Source organism: Dendropsophus ebraccatus, chromosome 1 (assembly GCF_027789765.1).
Source record: "Dendropsophus ebraccatus isolate aDenEbr1 chromosome 1, aDenEbr1.pat, whole genome shotgun sequence".
In the NCBI taxonomy this organism is placed as follows: Eukaryota; Metazoa; Chordata; class Amphibia; order Anura; family Hylidae; genus Dendropsophus; species Dendropsophus ebraccatus.
Window position 1 is genome coordinate 164,714,822 of NC_091454.1, and position 24,945 is coordinate 164,739,766.

General features: G+C 39.3%; 1 protein-coding gene across 5 annotated transcripts; it reads right to left on the reverse strand.

Moving 5' to 3' along the window:
• Positions 1 to 752: 752 nt before the first annotated feature.
• BNC1 (basonuclin zinc finger protein 1) lies at positions 753 to 24,945 on the reverse strand. Of its 5 annotated transcripts, XM_069983646.1 has the most exons (7): positions 24,810 to 24,945; positions 17,590 to 17,656; positions 15,662 to 15,764; positions 15,344 to 15,579; positions 10,159 to 12,059; positions 5,702 to 6,045; positions 753 to 3,435 (listed from the first exon to the last, which is right to left on the reverse strand). In XM_069983646.1, exons 2-7 carry the CDS (start codon positions 17,596 to 17,598, stop codon positions 3,359 to 3,361), a joined length of 2,670 nt encoding a protein of 889 aa, XP_069839747.1. In that variant the 5' UTR covers positions 17,599 to 17,656; positions 24,810 to 24,945; the 3' UTR covers positions 753 to 3,358. The 5 variants fall into 5 exon arrangements, with proteins under 5 accessions (XP_069839747.1, XP_069839711.1, XP_069839730.1 ...); XM_069983610.1 differs by lacking the exon at positions 753 to 3,435 and having other exon boundaries at positions 5,149 to 6,045; XM_069983629.1 differs by lacking the exons at positions 753 to 3,435; positions 24,810 to 24,945 and adding an exon at positions 23,792 to 23,847 and having other exon boundaries at positions 5,149 to 6,045.

The following is a 24,945-nucleotide window of genomic DNA, read 5'->3' on the forward strand; positions in this document are numbered from 1 at the left end:
GTGTAACCGTTACATACAGAATACTGTTCATTTCAAGGCTATCTCCTGTCAACGTTACAAACAACTAACATAATCAGAGACAAAGCCAGTGGTAGCAAGGCATTATGCATCTAAGATCTCAGTCACAGGGCTGAGGGCTACTAGTTGCCGAAGTAACATGTTCCAGATTTACCACTTCTGATAACAAATAAGATCCTTCTAATTGTCTTTTAGGGTAGCTTCACACGTACCGTATCGCTGCGTTTTTAACGGTGCGTTTTTATCGCTGCGTTTTTGGTGCGATTTTTACATGCGAGTTTTGATTTTCACATGAAAATCATGTGAAAATCAAAACGTGCATGTAAAAAACGCACCGTTAAAAACGCACCGATACGGTACGTGTGAAGCTACCCTTAACGGACAACTGCAATTTACCCTAAGTGTGTTCATGAAGGCTGTGCAGTGACGCATAGAATCCCTTTACTTCTGTATTGAAGAGCTGATGTAACTGTGTCTCCCGCAGCAGGTGTCTCTGTATGCTCTGAATGCTTTCAAAAAGAATCCCTGGGAAGAATGGGGGGATAAAAAATCCCCTGGTCCATGTGTCTCTTAGAGTGCCTTCACATATAACGGATCGCAGCGGATTTCTTGCTGCGAGTTTTGCAGCGAGATCTATTGCAATCCAAGCTCCTGTCAGTTCCTATGTGAATACATAATTGCAGCAGATCTTTCAGACTGCTGTGAGTATGTAAATTACCCATCCCCTTAACCCACATGCTGCCGGCACATACATTACGTGTCCTCAATCTGGCTTCCTGCTCTCCAGTGGCTGAACCCCAAAAGGGGGGACCCCATGCAGCAAGCTGGATTGAGGACGGGTAATGTATGTGCCGGCAGAGTGTGGATTAAGGGGGCGGGTGATTTATATACTCGCAACAGTCTGAAAGATCTGCTGCAATATGTATTCACATAGAAACTAACAGGACCTTGGATTGCAATGGATCGCACTGCAAACTCGCAGCGAGAAATGCGTGTTAAGGCACCCTTATACTGTGTCCATTTAGCTAGCCACCTACTAGTGTTTCTATGTGTATATGTACCATTTGATGGACCATAAAAAAACGTACCTCACACATGGTAATTTGTCCAAAATCTCTAATAGAAGAGGATTCCTAATGGAATGTTAAAAAGGCTAAAGAGAGATATTTAGAGACTTTCAGGTATCAAATATGTATTTATGAAGCTATAGGAGAATGATACTCATTGCGTTCATTGGTTTGGGCACATAAAATATCATCACATGGTATATCTGGAACAGCAAGGTTCCTCTGTACATGAGAAGTGATGAAAAAAAGATGGTAATCTGAAATAGTATGCATCTATAGATCTCAGAACTGCAGACATGTTGGGGCTCATCTTTGAAAACTGGGAAGCAAAGGGATTTCCAGCAGTGATTAAAGCTTTCATTTTCTACCCATTGCTAGAGAAAAAAGAAACAAAATGCATAATCTAATGCTAGAGGTCACAATTTTTTTATTTATTTTTAAAACTAAGCCCCACTGTCTATAGTGTATGCAGCTCAGGGCCAGTCCAATATACTTCTGGTCTTACTTCAGGTTTTATTGCTTCTTGGAGAGATTTACTAGCTACATTTTTGCCAACAATACAAAATGAAGTTGGGGTGCTGAAGTACCTGTACATGAAGAGACATTGGCCCCATTACTTTTTACCCCATTATAATTTTCCTATCAAACCAGTTTTATTTTGAACCGAAAACAGTGACTCACAGCACTTTGGGGTCTGAGACAAAAGTTGGGGAAATGACACAGTTACTAGCTGAATACTTTCAGGTCATTGAAACTAATGGGGCTTATGCGTCTCAGTGCATGGATACCTTGGCATCTTCACAATTTTCTGATGTATCTAAGCCATGTAGGGCACAAATGTGATGGGACTATTCCCTTAGGCTATGTTCACTATGCGATTTTGGATGGCTGTCATTCTGACTGCAACAGATGGCTGTCTTTTGATAACTACGGCCACAAGTTATGATTATGATTATTATTTGCGGCCGTAATTATCAAAAGACGTCTTTTACCGTCAAAATGACAGCAGTCCAAAAGGCGGCCACAAAACTAACACTGTGTGAACATGGCCTTAAACTGAAGGACCTTGATATTGCAACAAACACAAGGCAGAGTATCTACAGCAACTAATCTGTCGCAAATTCTTGCAGCACTTAAAGGGTTTTCCAAGGTTACAAAAAGTGTCATATGATTTTTCAGGAACAGTGCCGCTCTTGTCCATAACCTGTATCTGGTATTAGCTTAGTTGCATCCATGTGAATAGGCTAAATGACAGTAGTGGATACCTTTCATAAATAGGAGTGGATTACTCTGAGGCTATGTTCACACACCATAAAATAAAGGTAAAATACGGCTGCAATTTTGTTTATATTACGGGAAAAAGGCCATCAGTGTACACACTGTACAGAATAACCTACAGCCATTTTTTCATCTGTTCACACGTTGTTTTATTTTCATTCAAAACGATTGTATTTAGTCTTTATTTTACTGTGTATGAAGCCAGTCTGAAAGTAGTTTCTATTGCATGCAAAAATGCAAAAGCAAACCGAAGTTCACAAAGCTTCTGATAAGCAATGACCACCCAGTGAGTAAAAGAATGACCATCAGCTATAGCATTTAATAAACCATAATCTTGGAGGTATTGCCCATACATTGACCAGTTCCTGGGCAGGGTACAATACTCTTTTTTTTCCAGTTTAGATGCATTTTACCAGGATTTCCACTGCAGCTACTTAGAAAGAGTTTGCATACCAACTGGGCTCATTCCCAATAAGTTAAATATCAACAAAACTGAAATACTGCTACAGACAGCAACAAATGAAATCTATTAGGTTTACATATCTCATATATATTTACAGTACATGACAACAATTTCACATCTCCAGTCCTACTGGAATATTTAGAATGAATGAAAGGAAATCTTTTGACTATTTACAGAACGTAATTGATAAATCATGCTTCTGGAAAACATCTGCCTTTTCCAATTTAAAGGAAAAAAAAACAAAACATTTATATAACAATAATAATAAGACATAATATCATTTATAACAAAAGTGAACAGACAGCATTTTAATACAAAATGCCTGGAACAAGTGCATAGCATACAAAATAACAAAAAAAAAACATTATACAGTGACAAGGCTGAAGTAACACGGTATCAAAACTGTACAAGTCAGAGAGTGACGTTACTACTTACACAGCTCATTATTGTCTACAAAAAAAGGTGAACGCTTTTATTTTGTTCAGCTGGCATCGTAACAGTAGTGGTTTGACCATTTTGTGTGTTTTTGTGTTCAGTAAAGGGAGTTGTTTGCACATCCTCTACTTTGAAATGCATCATTGTTGCGTTCTTTCAAGATCATGCTTTTTCCTAGGATGAAAAAGATGCATTAAAAAGAGAGCAGTGAGTGACACGTTCCTTACTGTTTTATAAGTAGGAAGCCATCTCTATACCATATGACAGCTCTTTACAATTAGTTAGAATTTGCACACCACAAAAGCTGTTGATTCAGTCACACACATGCATTCTGTATAGAATGTATAGAAAAGATGATTAAACACAAGAAATAAACTTTAGTCTGGTGTGATTTTACTTTTTATCACATTGTTTTTTAGAGCCAAATATTTGTGCTGATTAAATTCTCAACATATCTGCTGGGTAAAGTTTTTCGAGAACTCCAAATATGCTGCATAGATGAAGCTTTAAAGGGGTACTCCAGAGGGTAAAAAAAAGTTTTTAAATCAACTGGTGTCAAAGTTGTTTCTATTAAAACATCTCAAACCTTCCAGTACTTATCAGCTGAACTATGTCCTGCAGGAAGTAGTGTTTCTTTCCAGTCTGATATGGTGCTCTCTATTGCCACCTCTGTCCTTGACAGGAACTGTCCAGAACACCTGTAGGAACTTAAAGGGGTTGGCCACTTTATTGTAAAATTGTTGCGTATACACTATTAGTAAGTGTATTGCACTTATTGACAGCGGCTCCCTGTGTACCTCATAGAGCTAAAATCAGACTCCCCTCCTCCAGGTTGTGCTGCCCTGCTCTGTGGTGATTCTGTCCATATGATGGCCGACATGGAGGAGCATGTGACCATGCCCCGCCCCCAGTGTCCACCACTGAGCCTGTATATGCCTATGGTGGACACTGGGGGCAGGGCAGGGCATGGTCACATGCCACTTTATGTCGGCCATCTTATGGACAGATTCACCACAGAGCAGGACAGCACAGCCTGGAGGAGGGGAGTCTGATATTAGCTCTATGAGGTACACAGGGAGCTGCTCTCGATATATACATTGAGTACAGTTACTAATACTGTACACTGAACAATTTTACTATAAAGTGGCCAACCCCTTTAAAGGCTTGAGATTTCTATAATGGAAGTAATATGCTAATTTGTATAACTTTCTGACACCAGCTGATTTGAAAACATTTTTTTCCTCTGGAGTCCCCCTTTAAAAGATGGAAGCACCACTATGGGGCGATTATTGCATGCTGCTTATTGAATTTAAAGCGACTCTGTACCCACAATCTGACCCCCCCAAACCACTTGTACCTTCGGATAGCTGCTTTTAATCCAATATCTGTCCTGGGGTTCGTTTGGCAGGGAATGCAGTTATTGTCATAAAAACAACTCTTAATCCTGCAGCGCTGTGTCTAACGGCCGGTGCTTACATTTGTATATGCATTAGGCTGGCACACCCTCTCCGTCCTTCCTCCCCACCCTCCTCATCATTAGGAATGATCCAGGAACATTTACTGCTGTTTGAGCTTTGCACAGGTGTCTTAACGATCCAGCCCATGTTCATTATACACACAGGTGGGCAATAGGAAGCAATCTGCCTGGAGCATTCCTAATAATGAGGAGGGTGCGGAGGAAGGACGAAGAGGTGTGCCAGCCTAATGCATATACAAATGTAAGCCCCGGCCATTAGACACAGCGCTGCCGGATTAAAAGTTGTTTTTAGGACAATAACTGCATCCCTTGCCGAATGGACCCCAGGACAGATCTTGGATTAAAAGCAGCTATCTGAAGGTACAAGTGGTTTGGGGGGGGGGGGGGGCAGATTGTGGGTACAGAGTTGCTTTAATGTGTAAACAGTAAGAACTCTTTGTTGCAGTGGCATCTGCAGGTATCTATATTTCTGCATGAGTTTTCCTCTATTACAATATAAGAGCTCCAACTGCTATAAAGATATATTACAAGACAAATACCAAGTGCTTTCAAAAGTATATTCAAATTAAAGGGACTCTTATCCCACAACAGAAATGCATTTTTTTTCTTTAATCCTGAATCGTTTGTACTAAACAGTACTTGGTGACTCAGATAAGCTTCTGTGCAAGTTAGGATTTTGGCTATGTCTGTTTCGACTGCGCACAGAAGAGAACATAATGTTGCAACCAGTCACCTTACATTTATGAAGCTGCCTCAGATGTACAGTTTTATAATGGGCCCTGAATGTCCCCTTGTTACTGTACGTTTTTTGGCAGATGTGGCAGGTTATTGGCATACCAGATGGTATATTTGAGAAACTTTGGTCAGCTTTACCGACCAAATTCAAATTGTGGTAAAGCTCTTCCTGTGGTATGAAGCTCAAGCCTTCAAAGTTTTCATCACTATCTTCCACTGGTAGGTTACCTTCTTCACTACCGCCATCCGAGTCCCAGGAGGAATGTGAACTGCTTGCTGACTTGACGCTTGAGGTTGTGCTTAAATCCAACACAACACTGTCATTCATAGGATCTGCACCAAAGCTGTCCAAACAAGGCTCTCTGATCTTACTCATGGGATAAACCAGACTCCCTGTCCGGTTCATTCCTTTGAAGATCACAGATGTCTGTCCTGAATTTTTTAGTGGGGATTCCTGGTAGTGATCCTTGACCATGTCTTTCAAAAGATAAGGGATATTGTAAGGGTTGTTATGAAGCTCCAAAGCATCTCTGGTAAGAAGCTTATGATGAAGATTCAGATTAGAACTGTGCCTAAAAAAACAGAAGGAGAAGTGAGGTGTATTCCAAAATATGGAAAGGAGGCAACTAACAGCATGTTTTATTAAAGTAAAATGTATCATTGCCCAATAAAGTATATTGGGTAGTTTTTCCATTCCTGGCAGAAGGAAAGTAACAGGAAACAAGGATATCATCAACAGATTGCTAAAAATGTATCAGAACTATTTAAACTAAGACTAGACAATCTAACAGTTCACCAAATTTTGCACTGTGTATCACACTGTTGCATTCTTAAGGTGGCCATACACCCTCAATAATTGTTGGCCAACAGTTACCTCTCCCATCTTCCCCATACACAGGAACATTTGGCTACTGCATTGCTATTGTGCAATCTCATAAGGTACAAAATAAGGGGATACAAAGGCACAGTTGTATCTAGACCTTGTTATCTGAGGTGGCCCCATGGCCCTCATCTAAATGAGTAGGCACCACTTATACAAATAGCATTAACAAGGAGGGAGAATGCCCGGTTAGAGATCTTGCATCCATCCTACGTTGAGTGGTAGTCACCTATTGTACCATATGGCAATGTTTTGACAGAACTAAATGATTTTGTGATTTTCCTAGGAAATAAATATGGACTATGGAATGCTTTTTCCCCTTTACCAGTCAAGATCATCTGTGGAGGATTTTGCCTTCTTTTGTAAGAATATACATAATTTTTAACGTCAAACAGGTAAACTATTTTAGATTCTTGCCTTTTTAAAGTTACACTTTTTTAATAGCAGTACTGAATATTATGTTAAAAGACTTGGTAAGACATAACAGTACACATACAATTCAGCATACAAAAGCGCCTTTCCAGTCCACTGACTTGTTATTCTTCATCAGCTCCCATAACATATACTAAATTACTGCCCCAACTCACTTTGATTGTGCCGGCATCTATTACAAGCATCAAAGTACAGTCCCCTCCAAGCAATGGAGGGAAGCATTAATTTGAGAGTCACATTGTCATTAGTCACCACAAATGCCACCAAAAAGGTTGAACAAGGGCTGAATATATAATCAACAGAGATGATGGCAAAGCTCAAGTTGTGCTCATCCCTAATATTCAAATCTAAAGCAAAATACTGTGTGCAAAAAAACTAGTTGACACTCGCCTGGCTGTAGCAAATAGGGTAAACATCTAGGAATAATGTCCCAAAATGATTTATGGCTTTACCTGGGAAAGTTGTATACAATGCAAAACAATTTAGTCCTTAATTTCTCCCTGTGCACATGATAATGACTAGAGACGAGCCAAACAACTCTGTTTTGCTTCGTATGAAGCATTTGAATCCCACAGACTGGCAGCTCTGTGAAGATTGTGGATACAGCCTGACGACCACCTGGAAAACATGTATCTAGCCATGTTTTCCAGGCGGTCCTCAGGCTGTTTCCACTTTCTTCACGGAAAGGCCAGCCTGCGGGATTCAAATGCTTTGTAAAAAGCAAAACAGAGTTGCTTCGCTCTGATAATGACATGACATCACTTAAAGGGAACCAATCAGCCCCTTTGGGCTGATATGGTTCCCTTGAGCATTGTATAAAGCACCTGGAGCGGCCCCGGCACGTACCGGCCGCAGCAGGTGCTTTATAACGGAGAAAATGACTTTTATTCCCCAGCTCGTGATTAGATACGAGCGGGGAAGTAGTCATGGTGGGCGGCTCCCCGATGTAGTTATTGTCCTAAAAAACAACTTTTAAACTTGCAGCCCTATGTCAAATTGGCGTGGCCTAGAGTACCCATGCCCTAGGATTGCGATGCCTCTCCATCCCTTTTCTCCGCCCTCCTCATTATTAGGAATGCCCCTAGAACAATTTCTGTTATTTATCACCTGTGTGAACACTGCACATGTGCTGGATCGTTAAAGCACATGTGCAGTGTTCAGACAGGTGATTAATAGAAAAAATCCTGTTCGAAGGCATCCCTAATGATAAGGAGAGTGGGTAGGAGGGATGGAGGGGCATCGCAATCTTAGGGCACAGACACTCAATGCCACACCAATTTGACACAGGGTTGCAAGTTTAAAAGATGTCCTTTAGGACAGATCTTGGATTAAAAGCAGCTATCCGAAGGTACAAGTGGTTTGTGGGGGTCAGATTGTGGGTTCAGAGTCTCTTTAAAGTGAATCTGTTTCCCCTTGACCATCTCTTGAGGTGACAACATGGTTTGATATAAAAGCAATCACAATTTTCTATTGTTGTTTGTGTCTGTATTTTTATTTTCATAAAACACATTTTTCCAGCCCTGAATAGTGTGAAGTGGGGGCCTAGAGTTCCCTGGGCCATAGCACCACTATGCCCAAATAAAGAAACAGGTTAAAAAAAAAAAAAAAGTATGTTCTGACTGCTTTTATCTGTTCAGCAGAACTGCTGGCTCAGTAGGCAGTCAGGGGTGACAGATTCACCTTAAGCCTTTCTAAATGTTGGTTCAGTTTTGGTTCAGTTTTGTTCCATGTTTTTATCTTGTTCCTTCTCTATTTCTTGATTCCTGTCAGTTTTTGCTCTGGTATTGGTATTTGGAAGTCAGAGTCTTGTTTGCTGTGCTCACACAGTTAAAAGAAATTTGTCCACCTGTGAAAACTGCTTCAAAAACAACCTCTGATTTTAGCATCTTATATAAAAGCAGCTTTCAATGTGACTTTTTCTGACATTTTTTTCACGCTCCCATTAATGTCAATGTGAAAAGTGAAAGGAGGAGCGGTGCTTTATTTGTAGGACAGATACAAAAAGTATCATAGGGCGTCTTCCAGATGTGTTTCAATGCATATAGCCCTTTGAGAGCCTTGGCAAAGTGGGTGCTCTAAGCTGTTTTGGATCTATGAACTCTATGCATAGTGCTGGCACTGTATCCTTAAGGTGACATAATGAAAGAGTTCCAACCCATTAGGTAAGGGCAATGGAAGTAAACAATGTATCTTCCAAGTGTTTAATTTTAAAAGAATGGTCACTTGAGAAGGAACAACACATTTTGAAGGCCAAGTGTCGCCTTCATCAGTTTGTGAACTTGATCCAGAAGACACTTGGCCTTTGAAATGTGTTGTACCTTTTCAAGTGACCATTCTTTTACCCCTAAGTGAATCTGTCAGCTTTAATTCACATTCCAAACTGCTGACACTGTTAGATAGCTGTTAGATTAAGGAGACGTTACCTTTCATACATCTGTCTGTGCTTTCATAGTAATACTTTTATTGTAATGTCAGCAGTTTGAAACATATTCCTTGTTTACCTCAATTGCCCTCACTTTATAGGATGAGAATCTTATATATCACCTTGAAGATCCAGAGCCAGCACTATACCCAGATTTCCTGATCCTGAATGGCACAGAAGTCAATTTGAGTTTAAAAACCGTAGTGCCCTTAAAAGTAATGTCACTTCTTTTTGGGTGATGTTTTTTGAACATGCCTTTCCCCATTAAAGTAAACAGGAGATGAAGAAGTCTTATTTTTGGGGCGTTCTTTTGTGTGAACATACCCTTAGCTTTCAGTGTCAGTTTTGTTTAGGGTAGAGAAAGATTAAGGAGACTAAGTAATAACTAAGGACTTGTTCTGCCTTCTAGCAACCAGCCAGCAATACTCTCAAGCCAACATACTTTTAACAGTAAAAGAAAAAAATAAATAAAAATTATAGAGAAACGTGAATAGTTATCACCATATAATAGTTACTTGACCTAACTCGTGGATATAAGTATTCATATTTCTGAAGGGAAAAGTAGTCTGAAAGTCACAGCGACATGCGTCACCACGAATACAGTCAGAAAGGCTGTTTGTGGTTGTCTGTAAAATTTCATGTGACTGTATATTTGTTGATGTGTTGCTAAGTGATGTGAAATCATTACTATGTGCCCGAGGTGCTGTTTAAATGCTACATTGTATTGCATTGCACACACATTTGGAAAAGGCTCTGGGTGAGTTGGAACAAGTCACGAAGATTCATTGATCTGAAGACTGACCAGATTTTGTGAGTGACAGCCTTGCTTTGACTTAATCATATCCAAAGAAACACAAGTGTATCTTTGCCATAAATACTTGCAATATTAAAAGGGGTAATAGCAGTAAACACATCAAATTAATGTTTAATATTTACTAAATAGATCTTTACCTGTCTCTGCTCCTCCGAGAAGGGAAAGCAGCATTGCAGCCATCAATTGTACACAAATGCATTTCCTTTGGGTGCACGTTTTTGTAATGCATTTTAACACTGTATGGGTTTTTGAAAGCTTTCTTACAAATCTCACAGTGGAAACGATTTTCATCCTTGGGAACATCGAAGTGCTGACCTACACGTTCTAGGTCTGTAGAGTCATTTAAGCCAGGGCCCTTGTTAGATATTGCACCAAAAATGCCCCCGTTGAAAGGGGAATGTCGAAATTCAATACGGTCCTCGGAATCAGCATGTTTTGGCTGTTCCTTATTATACAGGGAGGGGTCAGCCAGCTGCCTCACAACATTAAAGTGGTTTGAGCGTTCATATTTATTTTCACTGGAATCCACTTTCAATGCCTGCTCTTGAGTGAAGGGATGAAATTCATTCTCAGAGTCGGAAGACGTATTGTCATAACTTTTATCCATGGAGTGAGAATTCTGTTCTTCTCCATTTTGGGACTGAAAAGAGATTGAAGAATGAACATGATCTCCCTCAAGTCCACCTGGACTTTCAACAGATGTTTCAACATTTCTATCAGAGTTATCAAATACACTGGAATCGTCTTTATTTGGTGATAGATCCTCTTCAGAACCTATGTTTTCTGTGCTTTCTGTTTGGTTATCCACAGATTCTTTCTGGATTTTGATGGGCATGCTGGATTTTCGAGATTTCTTTTTTGGCATAGAATCCAAATGGAGATCTGCGGATGCCACCGCCACCTTATCACTAATAGATGAAGAGATGGCTGGAAGGGAAGCGAGCATGCCAGGAGTATTGGCAATTTCAGCTGGAGTAACAGGACTTCGGTAGAAAGGTAAAACTGGCTGAACAGTTTTCAAGTTAGGAATGAGAACACATGACTGTCCAACGTTGGGCAGGCCAGGTGGCATCTTTGAGTCAGTGCTATGAGTTACATAGTTATTCGGAGATCTGTTATCCAAGCAAGGACTTTTGAGTCCATGCCTTTTGTGATCCTCAGAAACAGAGATAATGAGTCCATTCCGAAGATCTTTATCTCTATTATTCCTATTCATTGGCATATGAAGTCGTGGATTAGGATTGGAACTGTGGCGATTTCGGCTACGTAGCGAACTAAATACCATATTGCAGCCCTCAATGGTACATCTGTGCTTTATCTTCAGATGCACGGCGTTGTAATGTATCTTTAATGTTCCTTTGTCATAAAAGGTCTTTTCACAGGCAGTACAGAAGACGCGGCCCTTTCTAGGTCCAGTGCCATTTCGTTCAGCAGACTTCAGTTTATTTTCAGGAGAGACTGAAGTCATCTCATAGTTTGTCAAGGTGTTGTGTGAACTGGAATCGCTTAATGGACTATCATCTTCTGTTTTGGTGACGACATCCTGAGCACTTATGCTGGACTCATTTTCTAAATTAAATGATGCAGAACTAGAAGTCAAGAAGCTGCTTTCAGAGAATGATATATGGGCATCTTGTTTGCTTTCATTGCCTCTATCCTGGCTTCTTTCAGTAAGTGGCCTTTCAGGTGGTGAGCCTATAAGAGGGGGAGGCACAGGGCTGAAGAATTGAAATGGTAATGTGAAGGCCATGTTATTGATCATGTTCTCAAATGGATGTATGGAAGATGGAGACACTTTCTCCAGTGGGTTAGGTACTATAATAGGACTACTCCTTGGGTTGCTGCCTTCAATAAATGTCCTGATGTCAGAATTAGCACGAGTTGTGGGAACAAGTACAGAGTACCCCTCTTTCTCATGGATTGCCATAAGCTCTACAATAGATTTTGTCTCTCCAAATCGAAGAAACTGCTGCAATGTAGCCAATTCTTCTTCAACAGTCATTATTGACCAGTGATCCAAGACCTTTCCAGATGCATCCTAAAGTCAGGTTCAATTGAGGGTAAAAAAAAAGGGGAAAACATCTCTGTTAACACAACTGAAAAGTGCTTAAATACCACTGCATACATACAATACTACACAGGCTAAATTCTTATGGACAGCTGAGGATATTTTGACCCCAAACCTATTAAGTAGAGACACTTTAGTGGTAGTCACACTGTTCCTTCTTCTACATACTATTTGACGGAATACAAAATCCAACCTTTTAAGTTGTAGTGTTCTTTAAAGGGAATCTGTCAGCTGTAGTTACTGTTTCAAACTGCTGAGACTGTTAGATAGCTGTTAGGTCAAGGAAACACATGGTACCTTTCATGTCTGTCTGTGCTTCCGTAACATAGAAAAATATTTTTTTTCTCCTTTGCAAAAAAGTGTAAAAAAGCTTTCTCAAGCTATCCTATATACCCCCATTATTCAATGGAGGCTACACCAATGTCATTTTGCCACCATTCCAGTGATTGACAATGGTGTTCCAAAAAGCAGAATACCAAAAAAGCAGAATACTGTAAAAAAATATTTGGAATTTTTTTTCTATAACACAGTATGTATGACGAATGCCTCTAAGTATACATCAACGAATTCCCTTGACATATACCTCAGATGGACCCTGCAAGACACAGTGTGAAAACAGCCTAAAAGGCAAATTTGTCTGGTTTAGAGAAAAGAATGAAAGAACACAGTTGGCATCCCTTGGAGCATGGACTACAGAAACCTGTTCTATATGGAAAACTACACATCCTGAATATATAAATAAATGAGGCTTAAAGCGCTGCTTCTACTCAGTTTTACCAAATAGATCAGCCTGAAAGTGCACTCCAATGCAATGTCTATTAATCCATGAAATCAACTAGACTCTTAAACATCAGAACAAACACGCATCTTACTTATTTAAAATGCAAACTGTACATACTGCTCTTTTAGACCTAGAAAGTAGATAACACATAAAGAGGATTCTCATCTAAATTTAAATGGATCAATTAAATATAAGGATAAAAGGCTACGCAATTTTAGTTTCAGATTAGCAGCTCATTTTAGTCAAGCCCCCCCCCCCCAGTGTAAGTTTAATAATCTTCCAGGCAACTAAAGATCGTGGAATAAATGAAGGCGTATTGATCTATAGCCAGCGTCCACAAAGCACAGCTGTAATTACACTTGAGTGTTGGAGTTATATCAAACTCTGGCCTTGTCTAACTTTTCCCAATAACTACAATAAATATTTTATCATAGGACATGTATTTGATAGCCTACTGAGATTTTTCACAGTCCATGAAAGACTTTCCAGGTTGATGAAGAATGTATCATCATATTTTTTTCATGCTGTAGAGGCTTTGAGATAATTGATTCCATATTTTTAATCCCAACACTAAAACACAAGATTATCCAGATCATTAAATATTGATCTATGTCATGATATAAGACCATAATGGAGCTTTGCATAAAAAAAAAAAAAAATAATTGTAGCAAGCAGCAGGAAGAGCAAGGATCTTGCGGGCCGTTTAATTATCGTAACTTAACTGTGGTCCATTGTGCTCTTACCAGGTGCAAATAGGAGTTACAAGATGATCCTAATTGACTGCAAGCTAAATGACGTACAGAGGATTTACAGTTTTTACTGGAGTTTGTAAAGAGAAGCAAATTACTAAAGTGAACAACTAGCGAATGTGCCATGCATGTAGCCGTGTACTGGGCATAAAACAACAACACTACAATGTTGGTTGTGAAAAGTACTGCAGTAACAACAATTTAAAGGGACTCTGTACCCACAATCTGACTCCCCAAACCACTTGTACCTTCAGATAGCTGCTTTTAATCCAAGATCTGTCCTGGGGTCCGTTCGGCAGGTGATGCAGTTATTGTCCTAAAAAACAACTTTTAAACTTCCAGCCCTGAGTCAAACTGGCGTGGCCTAGAATATTTGTGCCCTAACCTTGCACCACCCCTCTGTCCCTCCTCCCCACCCTCTTCATCATTAGGAATGCCACTGGAACATTTTCTCCTGTCTGAACATTGCACAGGTGCCTTAACAATCCAGCCCATGTGCCTTGCTGACACAGGTGAGGAATAGGAGACAATCTGCCTGGAGCATTCCTATTGATGAGGAGGGCGGGAAGGAGGGATAGAGAGGTTGTGCCAGCCTAATGCACACACACTGTAGGCCACGACCGTTTGGCACAGGGTTGCAAGTTTAAAAGTTGTTTTTAGGACAATAACTGCATCACCTGCTGAACGGACCCAGGACAGATCTTGGATTTAAAGCAGCTATCCGAAGGTACAAGCAGTTTGGGGGGCGAGTCAGATTGTGGGTACAGAGTTGCTGTAAGAATTCTCTGGACTTCTCACTGCACCATTTAAAAGGTTGGCATTTGTCTATAGTCTCCCCTGGCATAACACAATAAATGAGCCATACTTGCCAGTCCCCCCCCCACACACACCCAACAAATACGCAAACACACTGTGATATTCTATGTTCTGGCTGTGTTCTGTGACAGTGTATGATTTTCCAGTCCTGGGTCTGTTCTTATTCTGCTGACGTCCCACTCCCTGCTCAGCTCTGTGATTGGCCAGTAGAACAGGAACACAACAAGGACCAGTAGATCACATTAGCGGGAACAGAGAGGGGAGCAAAGGGGGTTAAGTATGGCTTGTTTTCCCCAAACATAACTTTTTAAAGTCATGCATTATTGATTTCCTTATAATCTTAAATCATTACTATCATTTAAAAAAATGTCAAAAGTTTTTATTGGTTGGGCTCAAACACCTATTTGAACATGTAGTTCTTGGTTTAATGCTTCCTCTCCCCATTCCTCCTTGCTGTAATAGAAGGGCTCCATAGACTTTTAGAGAGTCTGACTTCTGCAGCAAGGAAAAAGACAGGGAGAGAAACATCTAGCTGTGCTATTCCCTCTGCTTGTTTTCACAATCAGAAAGGGTCTAACACCCACGTATGAAAACTTTTGATAGGTCTCTATGACACATCATAAGCTTTTCTTAAATGATAGTAACACTTAAATTTATAAACACTTACATACTAAACCAACCATGGCGGTTATTGGCCTGATTTGTAGCTCTACAGTATTCCCTGCATGTTTGCTTTTTATAGAAAATTGTTTAGCAAGAATTCTATACAAACACCAAAAATTTAGATAAAGAAGAGGGATATAGATCAAGAGGATGCATAGATATGTAGAGACAGATAGAGATAAAGACAGGTATACAGATCAAGAGATAGACATATAAAAGTTTGCCTATAGCTACTGCAGAAATACCTGAAGCACATAGCCCCGGATATAGTCCTGGAGTGTCCAGTCAAGTGAATGAAGGATCTGAATGACCTCTTCTTGCTTTAAGACACTGAAAAGTCGATCAAGCAGAATTTTCATTCGAATAGGAATGGCTTGAGTTCCGTAAAGCATAAGGCTGCTAATATCAAAGACTACGCTGGACTGCACAATTTCAACTTGACCGGTGGGGTAAAAGTGCGGGATCCTTAGCTTACTCAGTGCTATACGAAAAGAAAATATGTATTATAAATCACATTTAATGTATAGAATCAGGATAAGGATCAGTAGTCATATAACATTTACCATGGGCCACCCATCCATGTCGGCACTGTTCACATTGGCGGGGATTTATTTTAGCAGGTCTGAATCCCAAACAGATGCAGTTTACCAATGTACATCTTATTGCCTACAAAATAAACACACTGAATGTTAGATATTAATATTGCAACTCAGAAAATAGAACATTGAAAGACTGATTATTATGTTGAAAATCAGAATTCATATTCTTTATTCTTCTTCGAGCCGTTTAACTTGCCCCCTCTGTAGGTAACAGAGTACTACAGGTACTACAATGAAACCCAGGCACAGTACTATGGAGATCAGTTACAGATATAATGGACATCAGTGACAGATTATAGTGTATTTCCATACTTTTATAGCTTCCAAGTGCAAAGTAATGATCACTTTTCATTGTTGTAGTACATCTTACCCATCTGGATGCCTTATGCAGGTCATAAATAATCTCCAATACAGCGGGTTTCAAAGTCAGACACAAACTTACAGACATAATCTAGAGTTCTATAAGTTATAGGGGGTAGAGAACATGTGTTCTCAGGGATGCTTCTATACCATAAAAAGATGAAAAAGGTGATAATCTATTTCCCAAACATGGAATTCTTCATAATCATTTCTAGATAGCTGATTTATGAACTCTGAGGGCAGCTGCATTCACACAACTATGTGGATGAATGAATCTGGAATACATGGATCTACAAAATGACAACAGATTGACTTTCTCACTGGTTGCATTGATGGCTATGTCTAGGAACACAAAATTCCTACATGTCCTATACTGGAGGACGCTACACCCAGCTGTATGGTAACAATGAGTTGAGGCTGGGGATGTATAATAATCCTCTGGGGAAACCATTCCTGTACAGAGTGGAAAACAGATTATGGCAGTGTAAGAAAACCAGTCTCAAGTTACCCTTATTTGCATTTCATCAGCAGCACTTTCTACAGGGCTTTAGGACATCTGCTGAAACCTTGTATGGAACTGATTTATAGATTTACAGGATCAATAAATGACATTCTGTAAAAAAGAGTAAGTCTAATATTTGGGCTTTCTGCTTAATATTAATAATATTAATATTGTGATAAGGCTAGTTCTACACAATACCATGCAAGTTTCAAGATTAGCCTAACCATTTCTATTTATTCCTATGGGGTAAAACATGCACATGTAATGCCACCCCCATAGCGAAGTTGCACATTTTACCCCCCAAGGGACATACAATCTTGAAGCAGTGGTCAGCCTTAGAAAACCCATTTATAAATAACTTGGATATTCAGAATTTGAGGCTAGGTCCCTCATCCATCAACCAGAATGAAGAGCAGCAATAAGAGCTTCTATTACTCCGGAGGGCCCAGCCATGGATCTCTGTATATGGACTTTCTATTGACTTAAATGGGAACTATATAAATACTAATTCCCTTTTGGTATTTCTGTATGGAATACTTGCTGCCAGGTTCCCCCAGGGACTATACGTTAGTTGGTGGTCCCAGCTGTGGGATCTGCTCATCTATAACCCGTATGAGTTACTGTGTAGCCCTAGTCTAACGTGATAATGGGATAGTCAGAATTTCCAAACTTCCACCTGATCAGTTCATGATGTTTGTTTTATGTTACTATTGGAAAGCGACTCAAATGTGGAGTTTGGATGTAGACATTAGATACAGCAGCTTGGCATTCGTTTATTTTTCATGTGGATACGTTTGATGACATCTGGTAGCCTTTTTAGTCACAGACTCCTAGTCAAAAGTGATCATTTTATAAAACAGCCAAATTGCACAGCAGACAAGTCATTGATATAAATGGTGCCTTCATATTTTCACATACATTCCTGAAAAGTAGCATAACCAGTATGTGCAAAATGAATATTAGAAATTATCAGGATGAAGCTACTGAAGGTTAAGTGTTAAAATAGGGGAAAAAGGGAAAAAAAACGTACCTCATTCATTTTGCGCTTTGGTTCAGTCCCCACAAACAGCTGAATCTCATTCCCTGGAATGCACTCACTAACACACAAAACAGAAGGTCAAGTTACTTTCTGAAAACACTTCTTGGCAATGCTTCCTAAACCAGCTACCACCCTCATTACAGATCTTCCCTCTGCTACAACTAATGACTTCTGTTCTGTATCAATAAGCCTTAACCTATGCAAACTGTGCAAAAGAAAAACATTTTTTTTTTATATACATATTTTTTTATTTTGGCAATAGTTTTCAGAGCCAATAAAAAACAAGGTCATCATCCTCCAGCAGTGTTGAATAGATTTTTACTTGTCTCCACCTTAAGGTGGCCACACACAGTCAACAGCTTTATCCTACAACTCCCCCACAAAGAGCCGTGCCTGAAGAGAGAGGGTAAAACGTCACTGCCAGACATCTCAGACCGTGCTCATCACCCAAGGGTACAAACAATCTGCCTTCCCCCTTTATACAGTTTTATCATCCTACATTTGTGGAACTTATATGCAAAATGTAAAGCCTTGATGTAGGCAACTATGTGACATAAAGTTGCACACAGAGGCCATTGATGCACTATGTAAGAATGTATTTACTGTGGTACGTTTTTTTTTTCTTGCAGAATATAAAAGTAGTTGAAAAAGGGACCACCTGGTCCATCTACTCTGCATTTTCTTTCTTATTATGTTAGGATAGATATAATGTTTATCCCAGGCAGGTGTACATTCAGTTTGTTCCAAGCATCTACTACTATTTCAGTAATACTTTCTGACATAGTTTCTGATTTGATTATGCTTTTCATTGCAGAGTTACAAAAGATGAGATGGGGGCATATACCTCCTAATCTTATATATGCCAAAAAGATATATTTTTGGCATATGAACTAGCTTTGCTAGCATTAGCTTTGTAAGTGTTCAGTATATATCAAGACCATTCCTGCCTAAATTGTCTGCATTTATCAGTGTTTGGCCCGGCCAATACGTACACTGTCACCTTTCCACACAAAGTTATTAGTTGATATATAAACATCAAGCAGAGCACACACAGACTTTTTTTTTATAGCATGACATATCAGGCCTATAGGAGTACATTAACTCACATGTAAGTGATATTTTGCTTTGCGATGGTTTCATAAAATTACAAAAAAGGTAAAAAGGTGTACAAGTGGTATGTCTGCAATTGCTGCAATGCAAGCTGCGGAGTAACCAGCTCTTAAAAGTTGCCGAAATTGCTGCTGGTGTATCATGGTCTGTGTGGCATACAGAGGAGGTATTCCACATTGCTGCCGCCTGTTACACTACTGGCACTACTAGGGGGCAGATGCATCACTTATATAACAGGGACAGGTTGTGGTGCTGTCTAAAAACATTAGTCAAGTAGTGTCTGTGTTATGGGACGTTTTTGTCTATAAAATGATGTTACTAAAAAATCAATTAATAAAAAACTTTGGGTCAGGTCCAACCTGTCATTTATAGGCTATGTTCACAAATCTTTTGAGCTCAGTTTAAAATTACGTCCATTATGTTGAGTCTAAAATAACGGACGTCATTTAGCTGTCTAGCCTTCCCGTAGTGCATTAACAGCTGTTCGTACATTATTCTACTTTGGGATTACTAATTGGACTTTGGATGTGGCTTAATTGAAAAGTCCATTGAATTTAATAGTAAAAACGGAGAAAGAACGGTGAAAAAAGAAAAACTGTAAGTGAACTAATAAAAAATGTCTTCTGTTTGCAAAAAATGTCCAAAAATAATGATCATGTTCATTGTTTTGACGTCCGCGGTAAAAACGTCCGTTATTCAATACATTGTGTGCATTGGACGTCTGTCTTTTTATTGAATTCAATGCATTGCCATTGCAGTCAGTTAAATTGCGGCAATAACGGATGTCTTTTTAAATAGAAAAAATGGACACCTTTTCTCTTCTTTTGACCTTGTATGAACATAGCCATATAGCCCAATGACAGGAAAAGTTTGTAAAGAGGGTGTTAATAATGTACACTATAACTTCTCTTATAGCAGTTTGATAAAAATGTGTAAAAGGTAAAATATGCTGCACTTTCATACAGTAATGTGTTGTCAAGTACAAATACACTAACTGCAAGACAAAAAGATCTGTCATTGATGACTAATGGGCAGACAATCGGGTTGATCTGAGAACACAGCAAATATGTCTTACAAATCCCAAGTAACAACATTTGGCTGTAGTCAGGTAACCCCCCAAACACTGGAGCAGACAAAATAATGACACAATAGACTTTATAAGGCAGACCATAAGACACAACTCATACAGGAAAGGGTGAGCTCATCATTAGGTCCTGAATCATTTCCACTCTAACTCCAGAAGGGTCATGCAGTAATCTTGAGTAACTACACAGACTTTCATACCACATGCACCTCATTGCACAATCCATTTTCTTATCCTAATCCAATTGCCCTAATACATTCCCTAAGTACAATACAAGTTCTATACAACTGTACAATAATCTGCTACCTTTTAGCTCACATTTACTATCCTTCATGTATTTTATGATTTTACGAGAAATCTAACAAGTAAAAATCACTGAAAAGTGTCACCTATGTATATAACATGTAGACAGCTGCTTAGTATACTCTAAGGTTACGTTCACTCATAGAAGATTTGTTGTATTTCTGTACACTAAATAGCCATCCAGTACATCTGAATGGAGTTTTTTGCCGGGATTTTTAAAAACTCCAGTCAGAAGTAGAGAACGATTCCACTCATTTCTGCAACACATGTAGGCACACTCTTAAATGGTTGCAACCTTGTATATCACACGGTGTTCTTGACCTCTGTTTAATGTATCTGCTTAGAAAAAAAAACTCCTGATGTATACTTTTAACAGAAGCGTTGATGGGATATGTTACTGATTATGGGCCAAACAGGGCGATATTGCACCGTGTACTAGGGCAAATGATCTGCAGACTAAGGGTGCCTTTACACAGAGATTTGTCAGATTTTTGAAGCGAAAGCCAGGAACAGACTATAAACAGGGAACAGATTAGAAAGGAAAGACTGAGATTTCTCCTCATTTCCAATCCATTCCTGGCTTTGACTTCAAAAATCTGTCAGATAAATCTCTCTGTGTAAAAGCACCCTAATAAGCAAACGCTCATTCATCAGCTGATCGGAAATTCTGACAGGCTGAAAAATCATTGGCCGTCGGCTCCACATTCCCTCTTTTAGTAGGGGGTGTGCAGCTGAAAACTGAATGCCAAAAGGGGTGCATGAACGATCCAGCATTTGTTCATGTGGCCCCACGACACAACTGATCACCAAGATCAGTGCTCATTTACAGATGGCCTTAGGTCATCTAATAGGACCCTAAAACGGCATATGTTTAATGAATAAATTGTGATTTCTTTTTATAAAGCATCTATAAAGAAAAGTAGCCATTATAGACTATGGTTGATGGATGCCACTGTCAGACATCCATTCAATGACTCCGTCACTCATAGGCAACCATTTAACTGATGTGTCATGAAAAGTTATAGAAACGCTCATGACATTTGTTAACTTAATCCCTTTAATAGATGACATACAGAGTCATGCATGGGTTAATATATTATCTGTGTTCAAAAAAAAAAAATTTCTATGAAGATAATATAGTATACTAACCTATTCCACACTTCATTATTTGTGGTATACTGACATATACTAGCCAAACAAATGCCAAAATGAGGCCAAAAAGACATCTCCGATTAAGGGACCCCTATGAAGACATTCATGATGTACATACGAAACATATGGGAAAAGGCAGACAGAACTCAACTTAAGCTGTGTTCTTTCTACCACCTAAACTACACATACATGGGCAATCCACCTTGGCATGAGCTAGTTCCAGTATAAATATAATAGGACAGTCAGTCACCTGTCCAGGTGGTGATGTATCTTATAAGAATGTCAGGGTATCTGCCCGGTAGCCCACCATACATCTAAGATCTAGGCAGGGCACTTACTTACCTGATCCATATAACTTTACAAGGTCATTTGAATCTTTTTCTTTTTTTTCTCCTCTCAAAACCTAATAATGCTATAAACCACATGATCTGTGGAGAAGGAGAATGCCAACAATCATGTTACTGACATCTAACTACAGGGGCAGAATGGGCATGTGACTCACAGTGATATAATAGTTTGCTATCCATTATGGATTAACAGTTGCTTTCCTCAGGCTCACATGTAGTACAAGTTTTTATTGTATTGTGGTTCATTCACACCAATAGGTATATTCATGGCAACACACAACTTCATTTACTTTGCCGCCTAGGTGTTAACTGTACTATATCACTGTTACATAACCCACTTTCATTCAAGAAACTTTCATCCTCCTCTAGTTCTGCTGACAGGTTATCGCAGTAATATGTCAAGTCAAGCACAATCATCAAATATCAGCCATGATCACTTTTGCTATTGATGCAACTTTATGTCTCCAGGCAGTGTCACATATTATAATATGAAATCCAACACCACATACAAATCTAGCAATTGGGAGATTGCTAGAAAACTATGTAATAGATTCAGAAAATCCATTGTTTCCACCACTGTAGATATGGAGCCTTTAACTGCATTCAGAAATGATGCCACAATGACAAACTCTGCTCTGTTACACTGTATTACTAGATCTATAAAACAGCAACTGTATCTGGTTGATTGAAGTTTATTAAAGTGTCCAGGGAAGATCTGTTGTCGCATAAACATAGCACTGAATCTATCACACATGATAAAAGTCACCCCCACCTCTAAAGTGCAACGAGATGACACTAAGAAAACACCTGAAGAAAAAAAAAACAAGCTTCCCATCTTTGCCTAGATCAGTGACTTGAAGGGTTAACTGGCCTTTGGCTACAACTGAATGCAGACCTCAAGAATTTTTAAAAGATGTAACTCTGTCACATGAGGAGAGGACTCAAATACCAGCAGAGATGCTTGGTCACACATAGAACAATTGACAGAACCTGTCAATTAGCAATGCTGCGCTTCTTGCTGATGCTTGTACAGTTAGCGGCTCATCCATCACATGACTACTGCTTGTTGGACCACTGTTGTCACCCTGTATTCGTACGCTAGACAATTAGGTCCATGCATCATTAAATCCTGTAAGGATGTCAATATCTGCAGAGATCTAATGCTCCTATTTACCCGGCGCACAAAGTAGAGCAAAGATCCTGAAGTGATGCCTAAGGCGTCAAACTTTATCTGCATGATGGTTTCATAATCTGCATCAATCTGCAAACTGCAGATACGCACAGTGGAATCTGGGAAATAGTTACGCAATATAGGTTTTAATTCCCGCAGAGACACCATAAAACATTACCTGTTGAAGCTTTTCTATGCAACTTAGCACCTGCTCAGACAGACTTAGCTGTCATGTTTCTCGTAAGGAAGACTTTCCCAAGACATCTAACCCCCTTAAATAAGTAGTGATCACCTCTGTACAACAGTTACAGAACTAATTGATCAGTACAATAAAGAACTTACGATCAGATACCAGACATACTGTACTAGCAGGACTAATGAATAGATTTAGGATGATGAACTGACATGCGCGACTATGCCATAGATCATACATGGGCATTATGCAGAGAATTACATACATGCCAAGACCCTGTGTGAAGAAGCATGTTAACGTCAACATCCGGAAAGGTACTTAAAAGCAGTGATAAATTATGCATGTTTAGGAATTATGAAAAAATTATGTCGTTCTATGGGGAAAAAAAACTGAACAGTAATTTTAGACATTGGTTTGCAGACAGACATGCACAGGAAAAAAAAAAACACCATTATCCACTCTAGCCTGTAATAAACCCAGAAGTTGAGACAGTGGCAGCTCAATGGTAAGAAAAGAGGAGCAGTAGAGAAGAACATGTTTCTACACTGCCTTTGAGAAAGTTTGGCTTCCAGCTATGCACTGATTAATATCAGATCTCCTCCTTTACTTGCCTCTTGACAATCGTGTCACATCTGGCTGACAAATCCTTACAAGCTTATCCAAACCTAGGCAGCCCAGATCATGCTCCAGGACTTGCTAGAAGGAAGCGGTAACACCAGCCCTGTACTGATGTGCCATCATGAAACTAATGAAGCTGACTTCACTTGTAGACTGCAGAAACACGAAGCAGCACAACATGCCTGGAGGTCCTTGCAACATAGATGTTAGCTCACCCAAAAGATACAAATAACAATAAGCTTTCCAGTTCAAGAAGCCAAAACAGCTACATGATTCCGGGCTGCGCAGAAGAGCAATGTAAAAGGAGATAATCACGGATTAACATAAGAGCAGAAAGACACCTCCGTGCAGGCGAAACAGGACAGTTTGTCTCTAGATTGCACTTTCCATCTCCAGCATTACGTCAAACTAAGAAAATGGGCTGGGCACACCTATCTTAATGGATACTGCATAGTTAAAGCCATCTATCAGTGTATTGATTGTTCTGTACCAAGTTCAGTGGAAAGATTGGTTTCCTATCCACAACTACAGGAAAATCTAAAACATAAAAAAAAAATAAAAAAAAAAGAGGAAAAAAAAAAAAAAGAAAAGAAAGAATCTCGGCAAGCTTTCCCATAAAATAGCTGCTTTTTAAAAATTTATAAAGTGCACTTGTGAGGAGCATATATTTAGACCATTAAGTGTTACGACAACGGAGTGCATGGAGAATATTCTGTGAAATTAGGACTGAACAGAACGGAGAGCCCACACTTGTACCATCCTCATCATCATCACCACCACCACAGTGCTTTCAATGCAAAGGGACTGCTGGACTAAGTGTGCTCTGAGGGAGGACAATAGCCCTCTTCAATAAAAGGATAAGATTGTATGCATAATTTACAGACACTGATCACCAGCCACTAATAACACTAAGAAGGACTATAGGAAAATTGGTTTTACTGTCTGCTCTAAAGAGCATTTCTGCATCATAATAAGGACATTAATGCACTTGCTTAAAGCACTTTATACAGGACTCCTTCAAAGTTACATTGTCACTTATCAGCGAATGTAGGGTTAAAAGAATTCAAACAACTACACAATGCAAAGAGAATGATGCCATATGCAGGCATCTAAGTCGAATAAATGGTTTTACAATAGCGATAGAAACTAATAAATAGTATTTACTATCCACTGAAACATTGTAATACTGTTATTTAAAAATAATAGAAAGGAATAGATGAAAAGTTTCCTTACTTTGTCCATTGCTAGAGAGATATCATGTCACAGGCAGTTCCTCATTCCCTCAATGAGTACTCCAGCTATGTACTTTAAGTGCACTCCTGTCTGTACAAGTACTAAAACATCACACGCCTTCTTAGCCTTGTCTGAA